Genomic DNA, 15,399 nt, shown 5'->3' with positions numbered 1-15,399 from the left:
AGCAGCTGCGCCGAATGCCGGAAGCACGATGCCCCTGTCTCCCAACAGCTGCAAAGTGTATACCTCCAATCACCACTGATCTTGCTTCCTTTCTGCGCCTTATTAAACACAGCAATCGGCAGTCTGCATGTTGTGCTAATGCACAGCAAAATTGAACATTAACTCAGGGGGCGTATGGTGGTGATGATCGCTAAGAGCGCGACAAAGGATCCGAGCAGCAACAGCACAATGGCGGTCCAGAACAGTATGCTCCACCACAAGCTGAATGCCTCTGTCGCGTGCACATGCTGCTGGCCATGCGGGGTGTGTGCCCCGCTGTCGCCGGCTTCTGCCGCCGCCTCCCCTCCAGGCAGCAGCGGCTCTCGCAGCGGCTGCTGACGCCGGGAGGCACGGTGCTTGGTGAGCGAGTATTGCACGAGCAGGGCACCGGGCATGAGGAAGATCAGCATGGCACCACAGGTGCCGCCCACCAGCTTCAAGATGACACCTGCATGGGGTGAGGCAGGAGATAACAACGTTCGGGTGTGTGTGTGCACACAAACCAGCAGCGCTACCAACCCTGTCGCAATCACTTCTGGCGCGAGGCGCACGAACGCAGGAAGAGCGCACCGAGGTCGCTGCAAACGAGGGCCAGGGCCAGGGTGGTGCCGAAAAAGGCGAGGGGCTCCAGCGCATAGAAGGCGCGGCCGCCCACGGTGCGGTCTGTGGTCTGGAAGATCAGGTCACGCACTGCGCCCCTTGCTGGGTGGTGGTTAACGGGGTAGGCGCAGATCTGGATCAGGCCAATGCAGGCGCGGGCGGCCTACAGTAAAACAAGGGAAAAGCAATTACAACTGTTTGGACGAGCAGATACAGATGGCATGACTCCCTTCTGCCCTTACCTGCATCAGCCAATCGTCCTGCCTAAAATTCAGGGTGATGTTGGATCTAGCTGTGTCGGGGAACGCTAGGTAGCCAGCCAGCGCCACGCAGCTGTAAAACACGCCAACGATGCTAACTCCTGCCATCACCACGCGGATCATGCCCCTGAGCTTCTCGCTTTTCTGCTGGCGTTGCTGCTTGCCATCCTCACCGGCCGCAGCAGTTGGCGAGGAGGGGGTGGTGGACGTGAGGCGGAAGAACAGTGAAGGGTGCTCTTCAAGCTCGTCCCATATGCTGACGATGTTGGTGTGGCACTGCAAGGCAAGAAGGCAATGTCAGTATGCCTCCAGTCAGCAGGCAGCAGGGGAGCATGGCGTGGTGTGGGGCAAGTGCAGCCAGAGAATGCAGCCGGCAAGCGCAGCCACGTGGCAGGTGGCAGTGCGCACGTGGAAGGCAAATACAATGAGGGGCAGCGCGTTCAGGAACTGGATGGAAGGGTTGAAGGCCTTGACGGGTGCCCAGGAGTAGTCTGGGCTGACCACAATCTGGGTGGAGCGGAAAACGATGATCCCAACCACTGACATCAGCCCATACACGCACAAAGAACTCACGGCTGCAGCAGGGTGGCGCAACCGCCGCCATCATGGGCATGGTGTGGTGATAACGTCACTGCTGCTGACTCCCCGACTTGCCTTTGAGCGCGGCCAGCCTGGTGGGGAAGCACAGCGGCAGGATGCAGGTGCAGCCAATGCCAGTGATGACGGCGGCGCGACGGGTCCACCAGGCAGCGCCAAAGGCTGCCAGCAGCAGCGGCTGGAAGCTGTCGCCTGCACGAGGGCAGCAGCAGCGGCGGGCGGCATGCAACAAGCTCAGAATTACTGTACAGCCCGCCCCACCAGATAGACCTCACTGGGTGACTAGCCATACCCGCACCTACAATGACCAAATCTGCAGGCATGGGGGGGAGGGCAGGCAGGGCAGAGGAGGTGGCGAGTGAAGAGTGGGCCGACAGCCAGTGACAGATAGCAGCAACACGCGGCAAGGCAGCCAACCGCCCAATCACACCCTGCCTCCACAACTCACATGCGATGCAGCTGCCAAACGGGTAGAGAAACATCACAAAGCACATGGTCAGACTGGCGGCAGGGCCCAGCATCTTGCCGACCTGCATCGCTGGCAACAGTTTGGTCGGTTGGCTGGTCGCAAGCGCGAAGTGGCTATTCTGCAACCCACCAGCGCGCTGTACGTCTTGCACTTGGTTTGCTCTGCAAAACGGGCTAGCACATACATGGTGAAGGCCTCGATGGCTGCAAGCAGGGGGAGGGGGGTGCAGAGCCTGCATGAGCTTGCAAGGGAGCACCCAACGCTGGGGCTACGATGCCGCTCCCAACCACTCGCCTGCGATGGCCACAGTGCAGGCCAGGCCTGCCGCCCAGCCAGTCTGTCGAAAGGCATACGGAAAGGACAGCACTCCGGCGCCCACAGTGCTGTTGATGAGAGCCAGCACCGAGCCTCGGGCGGTGTTGGCGGGCGGCTCGTGCACCAGCACGGTGGCGGGCAGCGGAGCCGCCATGGCGTTGTTGCGGGCGGCGGGCGGCCGCACCCGTGCTGGATGCTGTCTACGAATCCCTGGCGATCACAACAAGCTCTAAATGAAAGCGAGAGTGGGCAGTGAAGACAGGGTTGGTGGCAATGAGGCGAGATGCCCCCCCCCCTAGATGCGGAGGCAGATTGTGTCGATGGCAATGGCACCAGAGATTAAAGTATGCCCTTCTAGGCCCTGCTTGAGGCCTGCTTGGCGTGCGTGCAATGCCATGTCAGCGCTGGATTTCTTCCTGCCAAGGGCCTCTCTGGGCTTGATCGCACTCTATTGGAGTGCACCAGGGTGCGAGGGGCCAGAATGGCGGCTGTTCCAGCTAGTATAGCCAAGCTGCCTCTCAGCGAACTGCAGAAGCTCACTGTCGAGTGCCTGAAGAAGCTCAAGGTGCGCGTTATTTGCGCATAACGAATGAGGTTGTTTGGCACAGGATGAGGGGGGTCGCTCAGGCAGCAGTTGCACAGTGTTCGTCCTCCCGCCTTGCCTAGTACCCGCCACGCTTGGCGGGCGCTCCCTCTTTGTTCATCCAGTTGTTGCACCTGGGGCCGCCGCCCCAGCCAGCCAGCCGCTAGCCCTCCAGCAGTGGCGCCCCCAGACCGCCGCCGCCCAATCTGCCGCCTGAACCCAACCCATCCTCTGGGAACGCCAACCAATGCAATCGCTCCATCCTGCTCCCTACTGCCCACCTGCAGGTCCGCGACAAGAAGATCGAAGAGCTCACGGCGGCATGCGAGCAGGCCAAGCAGCAGGCGCCCGGCGGCGGCACGGCCCAGCTGGAGGCTACAGTGGCGGCGCTGCAGCAGAAGCTGCTGGCGGCAGAGGAGAGCTACAACCAGCGGCTGGCTGCGGAGACGGAGCTGCTGAATGATCAGGTGGCGGGGCTGGGGCGGCGCGCGGAGGAAGCCGAGGCGGCGGCCGCGGCCGAGCGCGACACAACCGCAGACCTCCAAGACCAGCTTGGACGGCGGGAGCACCTGGTGGCACAGCTGCAGCAGCAGCTGGAGGAGCAGCAGGTGGTCGCCGGGCAGCTGCAGGAGCAGCTGGGAGCAGCAGCCGCTGCCTCGGTGCAGGCGGGCGCCGCTGAAGAGGCGCAGGCGGCGGCCGAGGCTCTGCGCCAGCAGCTGGCCGAGGCGCAGCAGCAGGCTGAGGAGCGTGGGGCGGCGGCGCACGCCGCGACCGAGGAGGCACAGTCGCTCAAGCAGCAGGCCGCCAGCCTGCGGGAGGCCGCCAAGCAGCAGGCAGCCGCCGTGACGGCAGCAGAGGCGCGCTCTTGCGAGCTGCAGGCGCGGGTGGCAAGCCTGCAGGGCCAGCTGGAGGCAGCCACTACCAGCAGCAGCGCAGCGGCGAGCGGGCTGGAGCAGCGCGTGGCAGCCCTGCAGCAGGAACTGGAGGCGGCAGCGGCGGGCAAGGCAGCTGCTGTGCAGTCGGCCGAAGCCAAGGCGTCAGGGCTGGAGGATCAGGTGGCCCGCCTGCAGCAGGAGGCAGCCACGACGGCGGCGGCGGCGGCGGCGGGTGCCAGCAGCGCCGCAGAGGCGCAGCAGCAGGCTGCAGAGGCAGCAAGCCTCCGGCAGCAGGTGGCTGTACTGGCAGGCGAGCGTGATGGCCTGGCCAGCCAGCTGGCCGCCGCTGAAGCAGAGCGCTCTGACAAGGCGGCTGCGCTGGAGGAGCTCAGCAGCAAGTGGGTGCTTCTTTGCTGCTTCTTTGCTGCCTCTCCTGCCTGCAGTGCCTCCCACATGACCTGGAAGAAGCTGTGCCCTTCCTCCTCTTTGCACACGGCTCTCCTCAACCTTCCGCTGCCGGCACTGCGTGGTGGTTGCTACCTTGCGCTGCTCTGCAGGCTCGGAGAGCTGGAGAAGGCGCTGCAGGCTCAGCAGGAGGAGCACGAGGCTCTGGAGAAGCAGATGACGATGGAACTCACCCTGGCTGAGAAGCAGGCCCAGCAGACGCAGCAGGCGTTGGAGGAAGCGCAGCAGGCGCACGCGGCGGCGCTGGCAGAGGCTCGCGAGGCTGCCGCCGCTGCGGCCGCGGCTGGCGGGGAGCCTGCTGCGGCCGTGCCGGACGGGGCCGTGGCGGGGCTGGAGGCTAGGGTGCGTGAGTTGCAGGCCGAGAATGCGCAGCTGGTGGAGACCGAGCGCCAGACGGCGGCGGAGCTGAGCCGGCGCCTGAACGACATTGCCGCCAAGGGCCAGCAGGCCGCCGACACGCAGGTGGAACGGGATCTGCTGTCCACCGCAGTGGCCACAGTGCAGGCATGTTGTGCACATCCCTACTGCCCGGCTGGTGGCTGCCTTGTGCGTGTATGCCCTTTTTCTGCTGCTTCTCGCAACTGCAGTGCCCCGAACTGCAGCCTGGGCTAACCGCGTCCAAGCTGCCTGCTTGCTGCTCCTGCAGGCGCGTGTGTCGGAGCTTGAGGAGGCCTTGGGAGGGCGGGATGAGGAGATCTCTGCTCTGGAGGCCGAGCTTGCGGCTTTGAAGAGCAGCGGCGGCGGCGGCAGCAAGAAGGATGAGGAAGCGGAGGAGCAGGGCAGCGAGGGGCTGGCTGACAGCCAGCAGCAGCAGCTGGCAGAGCTGCAAGCCCGCCTGGCACAGGCGGAGGAGGCGTTGGCTGCTGCCGAGGCAAAGGCTGCGGCGTCTGCAGCAGATGGCGCAGCGGCAGCCGTCTCTGCTGCTGAAGTCTCAGAGCTGCAGGCTGCCCTGGCCGTCGCCCAAGAGGCAGCCGCTGCTGTCGAGCCGCTGCGGCAGCAGCTGGAGGCAGCGCAGCGGGAGCTTGCGGAGGCAAAGCTGCAGGCCGAGGCTGCGCGGTCAGAGGCTGCTGGTATGGAGGCGCAGGTTGCCGAGCTGAAAGCGCAGGTGGAGGCCTCTGCCGGCAGCAGCAGTCAGCGGGTGGCCGAGCTAGAGAGCCGCGTGCAACAGGCCGAGCAGCAGGCCGCCGCCCTGCAGCAGCAGCTGGCGGATGCGCAGCAGCACGCCCAGCGTGCGGCGGAGCTGGAGCAGCAGGCCGCGGCGGCAGAGGCTGCGGCGGCTTCGCTGCGGGAGCAGCTGGCGGCGGCGCAGGCGGGCGGCAAGGAGTCGGCGGCGCTTCGGGAGCAGGTGGCAGAGGCGCGGTGGGAGGCGGCGCAGGCCGAGGCGCTGCACCAGCGAGTGGCCAGCCTGCAGGCTGAGCTGGCAGCGATGAAGCTTCGGTCCGAGGAGCTGGCGGCGGCGCTGGCGGCTGCAGAGCAGCAGGTGGCTGCCGCCGCCGCCGCTGCGCACGAGGCGCCCTCCCTGCAGGCCTCGGAGAGCTTCGTCTCTGAGGTGGGCACCCCACGCGGCCCGCGCCCCGACAGCGGCGGCAGCGAGCCCGGTGGCGGCGCTGACGTGGCGGCGCTGCAAGCGGAGGTTGCCCGCCTGACCAAAGAGCTGAATGAGACCAAGCGCAAGTTTGTGCTGGTGGCAAAGAAGAAGCAGCAGGAGCACGCCACCAAGTGAGCACCAGGCGGATCTGCTGGGGCAATTGCCGGGCTGCCAGGCCATCTGCCAGACCCTGCCGGCGACGTGCCTGCAGCTCTGGCTGCCTGCCCTGCCCCTTCTAAGCTCAATGCTTGCCCCTGATCTCACTGCCACCGCTGCTGCTGCTCCTTCTGTGTTCCCTCGACTGCAGGGCAAGGCAGCTTGAGGAGCGGCTGGCCGGGGTGGAGGCGGCGCGGGCGGCGCTGGAGCAGCAGCTTGCGGTGTCCAAGAGCCAGCTGGCCGACACACGCGCTCTAATGGACTCCACTCAGGTGCGGCACTTGCTGAAGCCATAGCTCCGCTTTGCGCTGTCCCATGCACTGCTCCGCTCCTTCGCCGCCCGCCACCCACCTGTGCCACACTGGGTGCCAAGCCTACCGTCGAGCTCTAGCGTTGGTGCTGGTACATATAGGGTCTGCCTCCGGCCCCACCAGGTGCACACAAGGTGTTGCCCCTGTGCAGAGCTCTGTGCACAGCCAGCTGGCGCAGTGGAAGTCGCTGGCGGATGAGAAGGAGGCCCGCCTGGTGCAGCAGGTGGGTGGGTCGGGAGGGAGTCGCCGGGGGCCGGCGGCGCTGGTAGACTGCGCAGGCTGGCCGTTTGCAAGCGGTGACACAGCCCTGGGTGCAGTGTGGAGCGGCGAGCACCCTTGGCTGCCCTCACCTGAATGCGTTGCTCTGCCATCTGAGTCGGCACCCTGCTCCTGCCCTTTCAGGCCGCCGAGGTGCACCGGCTGGAGAGCGAGCTCCGGCTGCAGCACACCAAGCACGACGCCGCGCTGGCGGACCTGAAGATGCGGCACCAGCAGGAGCGGGAGGCACTGCAGGCGCAGCTGGAGAGCAAGGAGCGGGAGGTGGAGGCGGCGCAGGAGGGTGCAGAGGCGGCGCAGCGGGCGGTGGAGGAGCGGGACCGCGAGCTGGCGGGAAAGATGGATGCCTCAGCCGACAAGGTGGGCTGGCACGGCAGGCAGCCTTTTGGGGGTGGGAGGAGGGATGGGAGTGTGGCATGCATGTTTGTGGATGGGCAGTGTTGGGTTGGTTGGGTAGGAAGAGTTGAAGTGAGCAGGAGAGCGGGTTCTACAGGAGATGTGTGGCGCGCAGGCGTCCCAGGTGGCCAAGGATTTGGAGGCCGCGCGGGCCGAGGTGGCCCAGATCCGGCAGCAGCAGGAGGCGGAGCGTGGGCGGGTGAAGAAGGCGATCGCCGAGATGAAGCGCAAGATTGATGGGTGGGTTTGGTGGGAGGGAGGGAGGTGTGGTGCAAGAGGATGGGAGCCACCGCCCGAGCCGCTCCCTGCATGGGATGGTGGGGGGTTGGTTAGTGGCAGATGCCAATGCCCTGCTGCCTGCCCCTTTGCCCATTGCTCCCCGCAGGTTGCAGAAGGAGAAGCAGCAGGCGGAGCTGGCGGCGGCCGAGAGCCGCGGCAAGGCGGCGGCAGAGGTGGAGGCGCTTCACCAGGAGGCGGCTGCCGCAGAGCAGCGGGTGCAGGCGGCCAAGGTGAGCCCTCGGCCGGGAGAGGGGCCGGGGCCACGCGCCTTTTAGGCCCAACTTTAACACTGCGCCTGTCAGCTCAATCACACTCCATCCCAACTTCCTCCCTCCCACCCTCCGCCTTCCCTTGTCACCCAACCCTGCATCACCACCAACCGACACCTCACCCCGCCGCAGGAGGACTGCCGGCGGGTGGAGAATGAACTGCGTGACTACAAGGCGCGGGCACATGCCCTGCTCAAGTCCAAAGAGATGGAGCTCAAGGCGGCGAGGGATATCGTCAGGTGGGGAGTGGGTGCGGTGGGCGTGTGCATGGTGATGTGTGGTAACAGTTCGGGATGGTCCGAGCCGGTGTGGAGGTGTTTTGGAGGGTCAGCGCGTGGCGCGTGGGGTGGGTGGGTGGGTATCACGGAATGTGGATGTGTGTGGATGGAGGGGTTGGCGAGCATGGATTTGTCCGCTGAGGATGCGCCATGTTGCCGTTTCCTGCCATATGCTGCAGGGAGGAGCTGCAGCATGCACAGACCGAGGCCGAGGCGCGCGCCGCGGCCGCAGAGCAGCAGCAGCGCACGGCGGCCAAGCAGCTGGCAGAGGCGCAGGCCAGCATGGCGGCGCAGGCGGCGGCCATGACCGGAAAGTATGAGCCGCAGCTGGCGGAGCTGCGCCAGGTGGCTGACCAGGCGACGGAAGGGGCTGAAGCCGCCAAGCGGTGGGTGGCAGTCAACGGTTGGGTAGTGGGTGGGGCGTGGGACAGTGGAGTGTCTGTGGCCAGGGGGCTATGGGTGCAGGCTTGTATGGATTCCCGCAAGCTTTGCTGCTGCCAGGTGGCGGGCGACGCCAGAGGGAGCATCCCTTCCTCTCGACCCCTCTCTCATCACGCCCACCTACCCTCCACCCTCCCACCCTCTCACCCACGCACTTTGTCTTCCTGCTGCTCTTTGGCTCGCAGGGCGTACGAGCAGCTGAAGCTGCGGTACGAGTCGCTGGAGCTTCGCGCGCAGCAGGCGCAGCAGCAGCTGGCGGCGGCCACGGCCCGCGCCGGCGAGGCCGAGGCCCTGACCCAGCGCCTGGAGCGCCTGGCCGCGGAGCACGCCGCGCTGCGCGCCAGCGCCGAGGCCGCCAGCGGCAGCCGCGACGGCGAGCTGGCTGCGCTGCGGGCCACCGCCGCCAGCCTGCGCGATGAGCTGGCAGACCTGCGGTCTGTGAACGACGTGCTGCGTGAGCAGCTGGCTCGCCCGGGGCCCAGCTCCTCCAGCCTCGCGCCCCAGCCCAGCGCCGACGGCCTGGAGCGCTCTGCGTCGGGCGCCTCGGCCGGCAGCATGCAGCTGGCAGGCAGGCAGCGCACCGCCAGCGAGGCGCTGGGGGACATGGCGCCGCTGTCGCCCGATGCAGGTGCGCCTCGCGCTGCTGCAGCGGGGCGGGCTAGCCAGACCGGGCAGCAGTGTCTTGTGCGTCACGTGCGCAGGTTACAATGCTCCTGCTCCTGCTGCTGCTGCTGCTGCTGCTGCTGCTGCTGCTGCTGCTTGCTTGCCGATCATCGACTGAACACCGCTGTGCCTCCCCTGGGTTGCCCCCCTCCCCGTTCCTCCAACCCTGCAGCCAGCGCGCAGCTGTCTGCGCTGGCGCAGAAGGAGCGGGAGCTGGGCGCGGCGCGGCAGCGTGCCGCGGTGCTGGAGGCGGAGGTGGCCGACCTGGAGCGGGAGTGCGCTCTGCGGCAGACGCAGGAGGCAGCGCTGAAGGAGGCTGTGCGGGAGCTGGAGCGGGAGATGGAGCGGCAGCGCCTGCCCGGAAAGCAGGGTGAGCTGCGGCCTGCAACGGGTGCTTACAGTCGAAGGAATCCAAGAATCAGCTGGGCCCCCCGGTGGGAAGGGAGGGAAGCCAAGGTCAGCATTTGTTTGAAAGCTTCCCTGTCCTCAACCCGTATTGTTTTTTGGTGCCCCTCTCCCGCTCACCTGCCTCCTGCAGTGGATATGGAGTACTTCAAAAACGTGAGTGGCTGGCATTCTGCTTGGTTGTGCTGGTCTGATGGGGCTGTTGGCTGTGGAGCCGCTCCTGCCTGCTGTCGATGCTGCATCGGCCCACTTGCTGAGGTACCGGGTGCCTGCCCTCACCATTCAACGTTTTCTTTCTTTCTGTCTTCCACCTGCAGGTAATGCTGAAGCTGTACGAGACGGGAGAGGCGGAGTCTCTTCTGCCTGTGGTGGCCCAGGTGCTGCAGTTCAGCCCGGCGGAGTTGACGCGCTGCCGAGACGCGCTGCATACGCGCACCGAGCAGCTGGCGGCCGCCGCCGCAGATGGCGATGCTGGAGACGTGGTGGGCTACCTGGGAGGCTGGAGCAGCTGGATGGGCGGCGGCAAGTAGTCGGGCCGACCAGCCGTGAGAGATGGCACGGTGGCGAGGCTGTGAGCTGGTGTAGCCAGGGTGGCGGCGGGAAGCCCGCAGCTGACATGCCCCACACGAACTGCAACGTTATGAGATCAAACTCCTCTCTTCCTCCAAAATGTCACATGATTTAGTTATCTCAGCCCGGAGCTGCACACATGAAACACCCAGCGAGTAATCAGGTTTCCAAGGGCTGGCCGGCGCTTGCGCCCTTGCACCCGCCAGCATGGCACGCACATCGTGCAAACCCAACGAAACCCAACAGCATGGGTGTGTTCTAACGTACCCGTGATGTCGGCATCCACTCAGCCGCCCCTGCACGCCACCCTGGGCAGGCAGGTTGAGGGCGGCGAGCGACGCTGGCCCCTGAGTCATTGCCTGCTCAGCTGGGCAAGCACCAAGGTGGGAGTGCAGCGGGCCCTGCCGTCTGGAGCAGCCCAAAGGCAGGGGGGGGTCTGTCGCTTGTGTGCCGCTTGAAGCGCTCTAAGGTTCACCTGCACGTCCCTCACTTCCAGGGCTGCACTCACTCTCTCAAGCTGCGCCACTCGTTCAGAGTTGGCGCCTGCTCCCGCCTGGAGCTGGGTGTCGACTTGGCGATGCCAGCAGCGCGCGCCAGCCAGCAGCAGGCACCAGCCTCTCCAAAGCCCTTTGCCTGCCTCGCCTACCAGGTGTGCTGCAAGGGATGGCCTGCAATAGTGAGTGGTGCCATGGCTCTGCCCCACCTCTATCCTTGCCATCATGGTTCTGCAGCTAGACCCCAAGGAGAGAGGCAAGGGCCGCCTGATAGTCAACCCCAAGGGCGTCGCTTTCGGCAGGCAGTACCGGCTGGGACGCCAGGGGGCGTGGTGGGAGGTGCCTCTCGATGTCAAGCTGGGAGTCAGCTACACTGGTGGGTGTTTGGTGTTGCATAGCAACACCATACCGGCTCGGCACAGGGTGGTGCCTGGCCGTCTTCTGGCGGGAGCCCGCCCTTCGTTGAGGCAGGGCCACCCAGTCAATCTCGAAAACCTTGCATGATGGATGGGCTAGGAGGCTTGGAGGCTGCCGCTTGACGTGTGCTTGTGGTGGGGCGCAGACAAGCTTCACATGGGGCTGGAGATTGGCAACCTGCTGCTGGCACTGGCGCTGGCGGGCGCGATGCTCGCTGTGTTCGGCCGGCCCATCTGCCTCCACCACCGCGAGGCAAGCTGGCAGCACCTGGTTGTGATCGGAACTGACGGGCAGAGCAGGAAGTGGCCGGCATAGATGCTGTTTGCAGCGTCTCGGCTGTTGGGCCATCTGGCCCCGGCCCAACGAGACCACACACCTGCCCCTACCCCTGCCGCAGGTGGGCGGCGTGGCGGTGCACTTCCCCCTGAGAGTGGGCGGCCATGACGCCTGGCTGCAGGAGCGGGTGGGTGGGCTGCGGAACAGGTGCAGGGCACTCAAACGAAGCGGTGCATGGCATGGCAGTGGCCGGGTATGAACATGTAGGTGCCCTCCCTCCTAGCCGGTATGCGCAGGTGGAGGTTGAGGCCAGCTTGAGGCGCAGAGGGGGAGGCTTGCAGCTGGCTGTCCACCAGCTCAACGGCGTGCTGCGCCTGCAGCAGGACTAGCTTGTCCAAGCTTGCGCTTTGCTGGTTGGCGCTGCGCTCCGCAACGCAACGCAACGGCAGGCGTAAAAAACAGTGAAGCGGCAGGGATTCTTCGTTTTGGTGTTGATCTCATTAGCAGCTTTGCTTGATTAGTGCATTGTGCAGGGATGGATTGGGGTGGAAGTCTGCTGCCTAGCTGTCTCACCCTCCACGTGGGCAACCCATCCCGACACCTCCATCGCGTCTTTGTCACAAACCAAACGCGCCACACCGTTCAAGTAACTAACGACAGGATGGCCGCTGCCGCGCCGGTGCACACCACCGCGATGCCTCGCGACCGAAAGTCCAGGGACTGGCTGACATCCTGGGTTTCGACAAAGGTTCGTGATTGCGATCGACGGTCATCTAGCGCCGGCCGGACGGGCTTGGGGGTGGGCGACCCCGCCTGCCGCCACCCACCCGCCCGCCACCGCCGCCGCCGCCGCGGCCGTGCAGGACTGCGCGCACGCGCTCAAGCTGCGGCACTCTGTCAAGATTGACCCGCGCACTCGCCTGGAGCTGGGCCTGGATCTTGACCTGGTGGACAGCCACGGGCTGCGCCAGACGCTGCAGAACTCAGCGCCCTGGGCGGCCATGCTGCACCAGGTGGGTGGCAAGCAGGGGCTGGGCTGATAGGAGGTCGCGGTGGTTGGACTACGCCTGGCGCCGGCTTGGCTCAGAAAAAGGCCAGGCGTCCTCCCCGCCCTCCACTCCCTGTTCTGTAGTTTGATGAGGGCGACGCTGGCAAGGGTGCGATCGAGCTGAATCCCCTCTTCCTCAGCTACAACAAGAAGTACCAGATTGGCAAGGAGGGGGAGTGGTGGGGGGTGCCGCTGGACACCAAGCTGGGGGTCACATTCACAGGTGGGTGGCAGAGCCTGCTGCAGGGTGGGCATGGTGCTTTGCTTGCCCTTTCTGGAAAGTTCAGCTCGGCCTCTGGGCTGGTGGCTGCCACGTTGCAAGAAGATTCATTTCTGCAGCAGGCAGGTGGCTGGTCTTGAGCAGCTATGGAGCGTCGCCCATGCAGGCAAGCCACACGTTGAGGTGGGCATTGGCAACCTGCCGCTGGCCCTCACCGTGGCTACCCTCCTGCTTGCCACGGGCAAGACCGTCAGCCTGAAGCGCAAGGAGGTGGGTCAGGCTGTCTCGCAGGAGCCTGTTTCATCACCAGGCCAGCTGGCTGCGCTGCACTCCAAGCGTCGCACACGCTCACCACCTCTGCTGCCGACGGCCCCATCATGTGCTGCTGCCGCCGCAGGTGGGCAGCCTGGCGGTGCACTTCCCACTGACCGCACACGGCGTCAAGTACGATCACTCCCTCCAGGAGCGGGTGGGTGGCGGGTATACATGCCCTCCGTTGCTGCATGCTGCATTGCTTCTTGAGGGCGTCGGCGCGGCCACACGGCCACTTCGCTAGGCCGGTGCTGCTGGTTTTGCTGCCTCGGCCTTGGCACTACCTGCTACCTCACGGGCTGCCTGGCGGCCCGCTTGCTGGAGTGCAGCTGGAGGTTGACGCCACGCTGCGGGCGGAAGGGCGGGGCCTGCGCCTCGACTTCCAGCAGCTCAGCGGCGTGCTGCGGCTGCGCCAGGACTGAGGCCAGGACTGCACAACGCACTGCGCACCGCACTGATGACCCATTGCCCACTGTCTGAAATTGCACCGTTTAGCAGGGTTTCCAATGTTTTGTCACAGGTTTACTTTACACGCGTACGTTTTCTCGTTGCGAGGGAACCACATGCATCAATTTTGGTTGCGGAGCGACCATGGATCACTTGTAAGAATCCACCTATTGTTGCGCAGCCACGCCGGCCGGCTGCTCCTGCTGCTGTCCCACCTGCACCGCTGCCGCCTGTTGCGCCTGCTGTGCATCTGCTGCTTGCTGCTGCTGCTGAGCCGCAGCGGCCTGGGCCCCCTGCTGCTGCTGGGTAGCAGCAGCTGCCGCCTGGTCCATTGGTTGGGCGCCCTCCCCAGCTGCTGCCTGGCCTGCCTGAGTTGCGGTTGCCGCCACTGCCTGTTGCGCTGCTGCAGCAGCATTGCCAGCTGCGGCTGCCCCGCCCGCCCCGCCAGCCGCTGCAGCCCCTGGCGGCAGCGGCTGGCAAGGGCACAGCCGCCGCACGCTGCCGTTGGCATGGCTGCAGTTGAAGGATGGGAGCAGCTGGGCCGCCAACGGCGGCAAGAAGGCGCAGAACGCCGGCTGCTGGTGCTTAGGGGCACTCCCCTCCACATAGCCAGGGTACTCCGTTTGGTCGGCAGCGCAGCTCCCACAGCCTGCGGCAAGGGCCAGGCGGCCAGGCGGAGTCTGGGGCTAGCAAAACAAGGCAAAATACCAGCCGCTTTCTTTCTTCTCCGACGGCACACCATCCTGTACCCAGCCCACCTGCTTCACACATGAACTTCGCGCGCAGGCTGTTGCAGTCGTTGATGCTGAGGAACCACTCCGCCCGGCACGTCATCTGCTTGGCAGCGCACGCCACGTCGCAGCTCTGGCCCGCGGCCCCCGCCACCAACGAGGCCTCCTTGGGCAGCGCCGGCGCCGGCGGCACCTCCACATGCGGCCGGCCCAGCTGCGAGGCGGGACGGTGGAGGCAGAGTGGATGCGGCAGGTTCGGGGCACACCTTGTCGCTGCCAGTACCCCAAATATACTGATTGCTCCCTTCCCTGCATTCACAGCTGCCCGCTGCACCAACAGCCACAAACCCCACCTTGGAGAAGCAGAACCTGCGGTCCAGGATGAAAGCATTCTCGTGCTGCGTGCTGCGCGCCGTGGTGCGGCACACCGCTTGGCAGTACTCAAATGGGGTCGACCAGTGCCCCGTCTCGGGCCTGCAGTGCGCCGAGCAGGGGGCAGCGCCATGTACAGGTGGGCAAGCAGGGTCCAGCAACATTGGCACAGCCGGGCGGCAACAAACAGGCTTGACCGCGTGCCAGCATCACCACCAACAGCTAACAGCCTGCAATTTGTCAAATCAGCCAGCTGGGCCACGCCGCAGCATACAGCAACAGCCAGATGGGCTCACTTGTTGCGGCCGCGGAAAATGCTCTGCATCTTCTCCCCAGGCTTGTTTTCGGGCCTGAGGCAGCACGAAACGCAGTGCTCGTACCGCGAGCAGCACTTGTCCTTGGCCTCGCAGCTGCAAGCAGCAGAGGCGCACCGCCAGGGAAGGAGCAAAGGACGTGTGAGCACTTGTGCAGGCAGGTGGAGATTCATGGTGCATCATCGTGCCGACAGCTTGGTGCAATCACAGGCCTCCAACAGCCGCACCTGGTGCACGAGTGTAGCTCGCCGCCAGTGCAGCAGCCTGTGGCATAATTCAGGCTGTCCCGGGAGCACACCATGCCCTGGTCATCAGCGATGTACCATCTGCAGGCGGGGGCAAAGGGCGGGGCTCAGGGTATGCTTTGGGGGAGCATGAGCTGCTGATTGTTCAACCGGAACGGAGGCGGCGGCAGGTGACGACAGCGAGTGGGCGGGGGTGGCAAGTGGGGCCCCGCAGCCTCGGGAGAGCACACCTGCCCGACCGAGTGTTGTCGCAGCTGGGCGGGGCCTGCTGGAGCCGTCTGCACGCACGGTCAGAGAAGGGGCCAGTGAAAACGAGCCTCTTCCCGCTGGCAGGGGGCGGCGCTGCAGCAGGCATTGGAACTCACCGTGCAAGCTGATCGTCGTCAGCCTGCGCGCTGCCCAGCACCGCCAGCAGCAGCAGGGCGATTGAAGTTGGCCAAACGAGTCTCATCGCCGCTGCTGCTCCAATGTTTGGGACCTTAAGGCTCCACTCGGCGATGAACTGCGGCCGATCGACGGCAATTCAACCGTTCAACAACTGTACCGCCACCGCCCCGCCGCCGCCTCTTTCTGCCGCGCTTACAAGAGGCCTCTAGAATAAGTCAGGCACTGCATGCAACTAGCCAGCAACTCCTCCCTTCCCCATGGAGAGTGCGGCGTCTACAGCGGCGCAGGGAGCTGCACGCTC

General features: G+C 65.6%; 3 protein-coding genes across 3 annotated transcripts; 1 reads left to right on the top strand and 2 right to left on the bottom strand.

Moving 5' to 3' along the window:
• Positions 1-158: 158 nt before the first annotated feature.
• Positions 159-2,032, bottom strand: CHLNCDRAFT_50436 (hypothetical protein; the record flags this gene model as incomplete). Its single annotated transcript, XM_005850656.1, has 7 exons — positions 159-487; positions 610-802; positions 882-1,175; positions 1,308-1,474; positions 1,542-1,688; positions 1,795-1,809; positions 1,945-2,032. The coding sequence occupies 7 exons, from the start codon at positions 2,030-2,032 to the stop codon at positions 159-161; spliced, it is 1,233 nt and encodes a 410-aa protein (XP_005850718.1).
• A 729-nt stretch (positions 2,033-2,761) lies between these two features.
• On the top strand, positions 2,762-11,411 carry CHLNCDRAFT_50435 (hypothetical protein; the record flags this gene model as incomplete). The annotated part of the gene is made up of 18 exons (XM_005850936.1): positions 2,762-2,845; positions 3,151-4,136; positions 4,296-4,665; positions 4,850-5,922; positions 6,099-6,219; positions 6,410-6,481; positions 6,661-6,894; positions 7,055-7,170; positions 7,316-7,439; positions 7,611-7,717; positions 7,936-8,142; positions 8,383-8,825; positions 9,033-9,230; positions 9,399-9,421; positions 9,583-9,747; positions 10,567-10,692; positions 11,144-11,209; positions 11,319-11,411. 18 exons carry the CDS (start codon positions 2,762-2,764, stop codon positions 11,409-11,411), a joined length of 4,608 nt encoding a protein of 1,535 aa, XP_005850998.1.
• A 2,114-nt stretch (positions 11,412-13,525) lies between these two features.
• On the bottom strand, positions 13,526-14,794 carry CHLNCDRAFT_17323 (hypothetical protein; the record flags this gene model as incomplete). The annotated part of the gene is made up of 5 exons (XM_005850655.1): positions 13,526-13,698; positions 13,817-13,973; positions 14,125-14,254; positions 14,449-14,562; positions 14,694-14,794. Coding segments are annotated over 5 exons (675 nt in total), but the record flags the coding sequence as incomplete, so codon positions are not given.
• Positions 14,795-15,399: the final 605 nt, after the last annotated feature.

This window comes from Chlorella variabilis (assembly GCF_000147415.1).
Source record: "Chlorella variabilis unplaced genomic scaffold CHLNCscaffold_3, whole genome shotgun sequence".
NCBI classification, from domain to species: Eukaryota; Viridiplantae; Chlorophyta; class Trebouxiophyceae; order Chlorellales; family Chlorellaceae; genus Chlorella; species Chlorella variabilis.
Note: the sequence above shows the minus strand (reverse complement) of the source record. Positions and strands in the feature narration are given on the sequence as shown.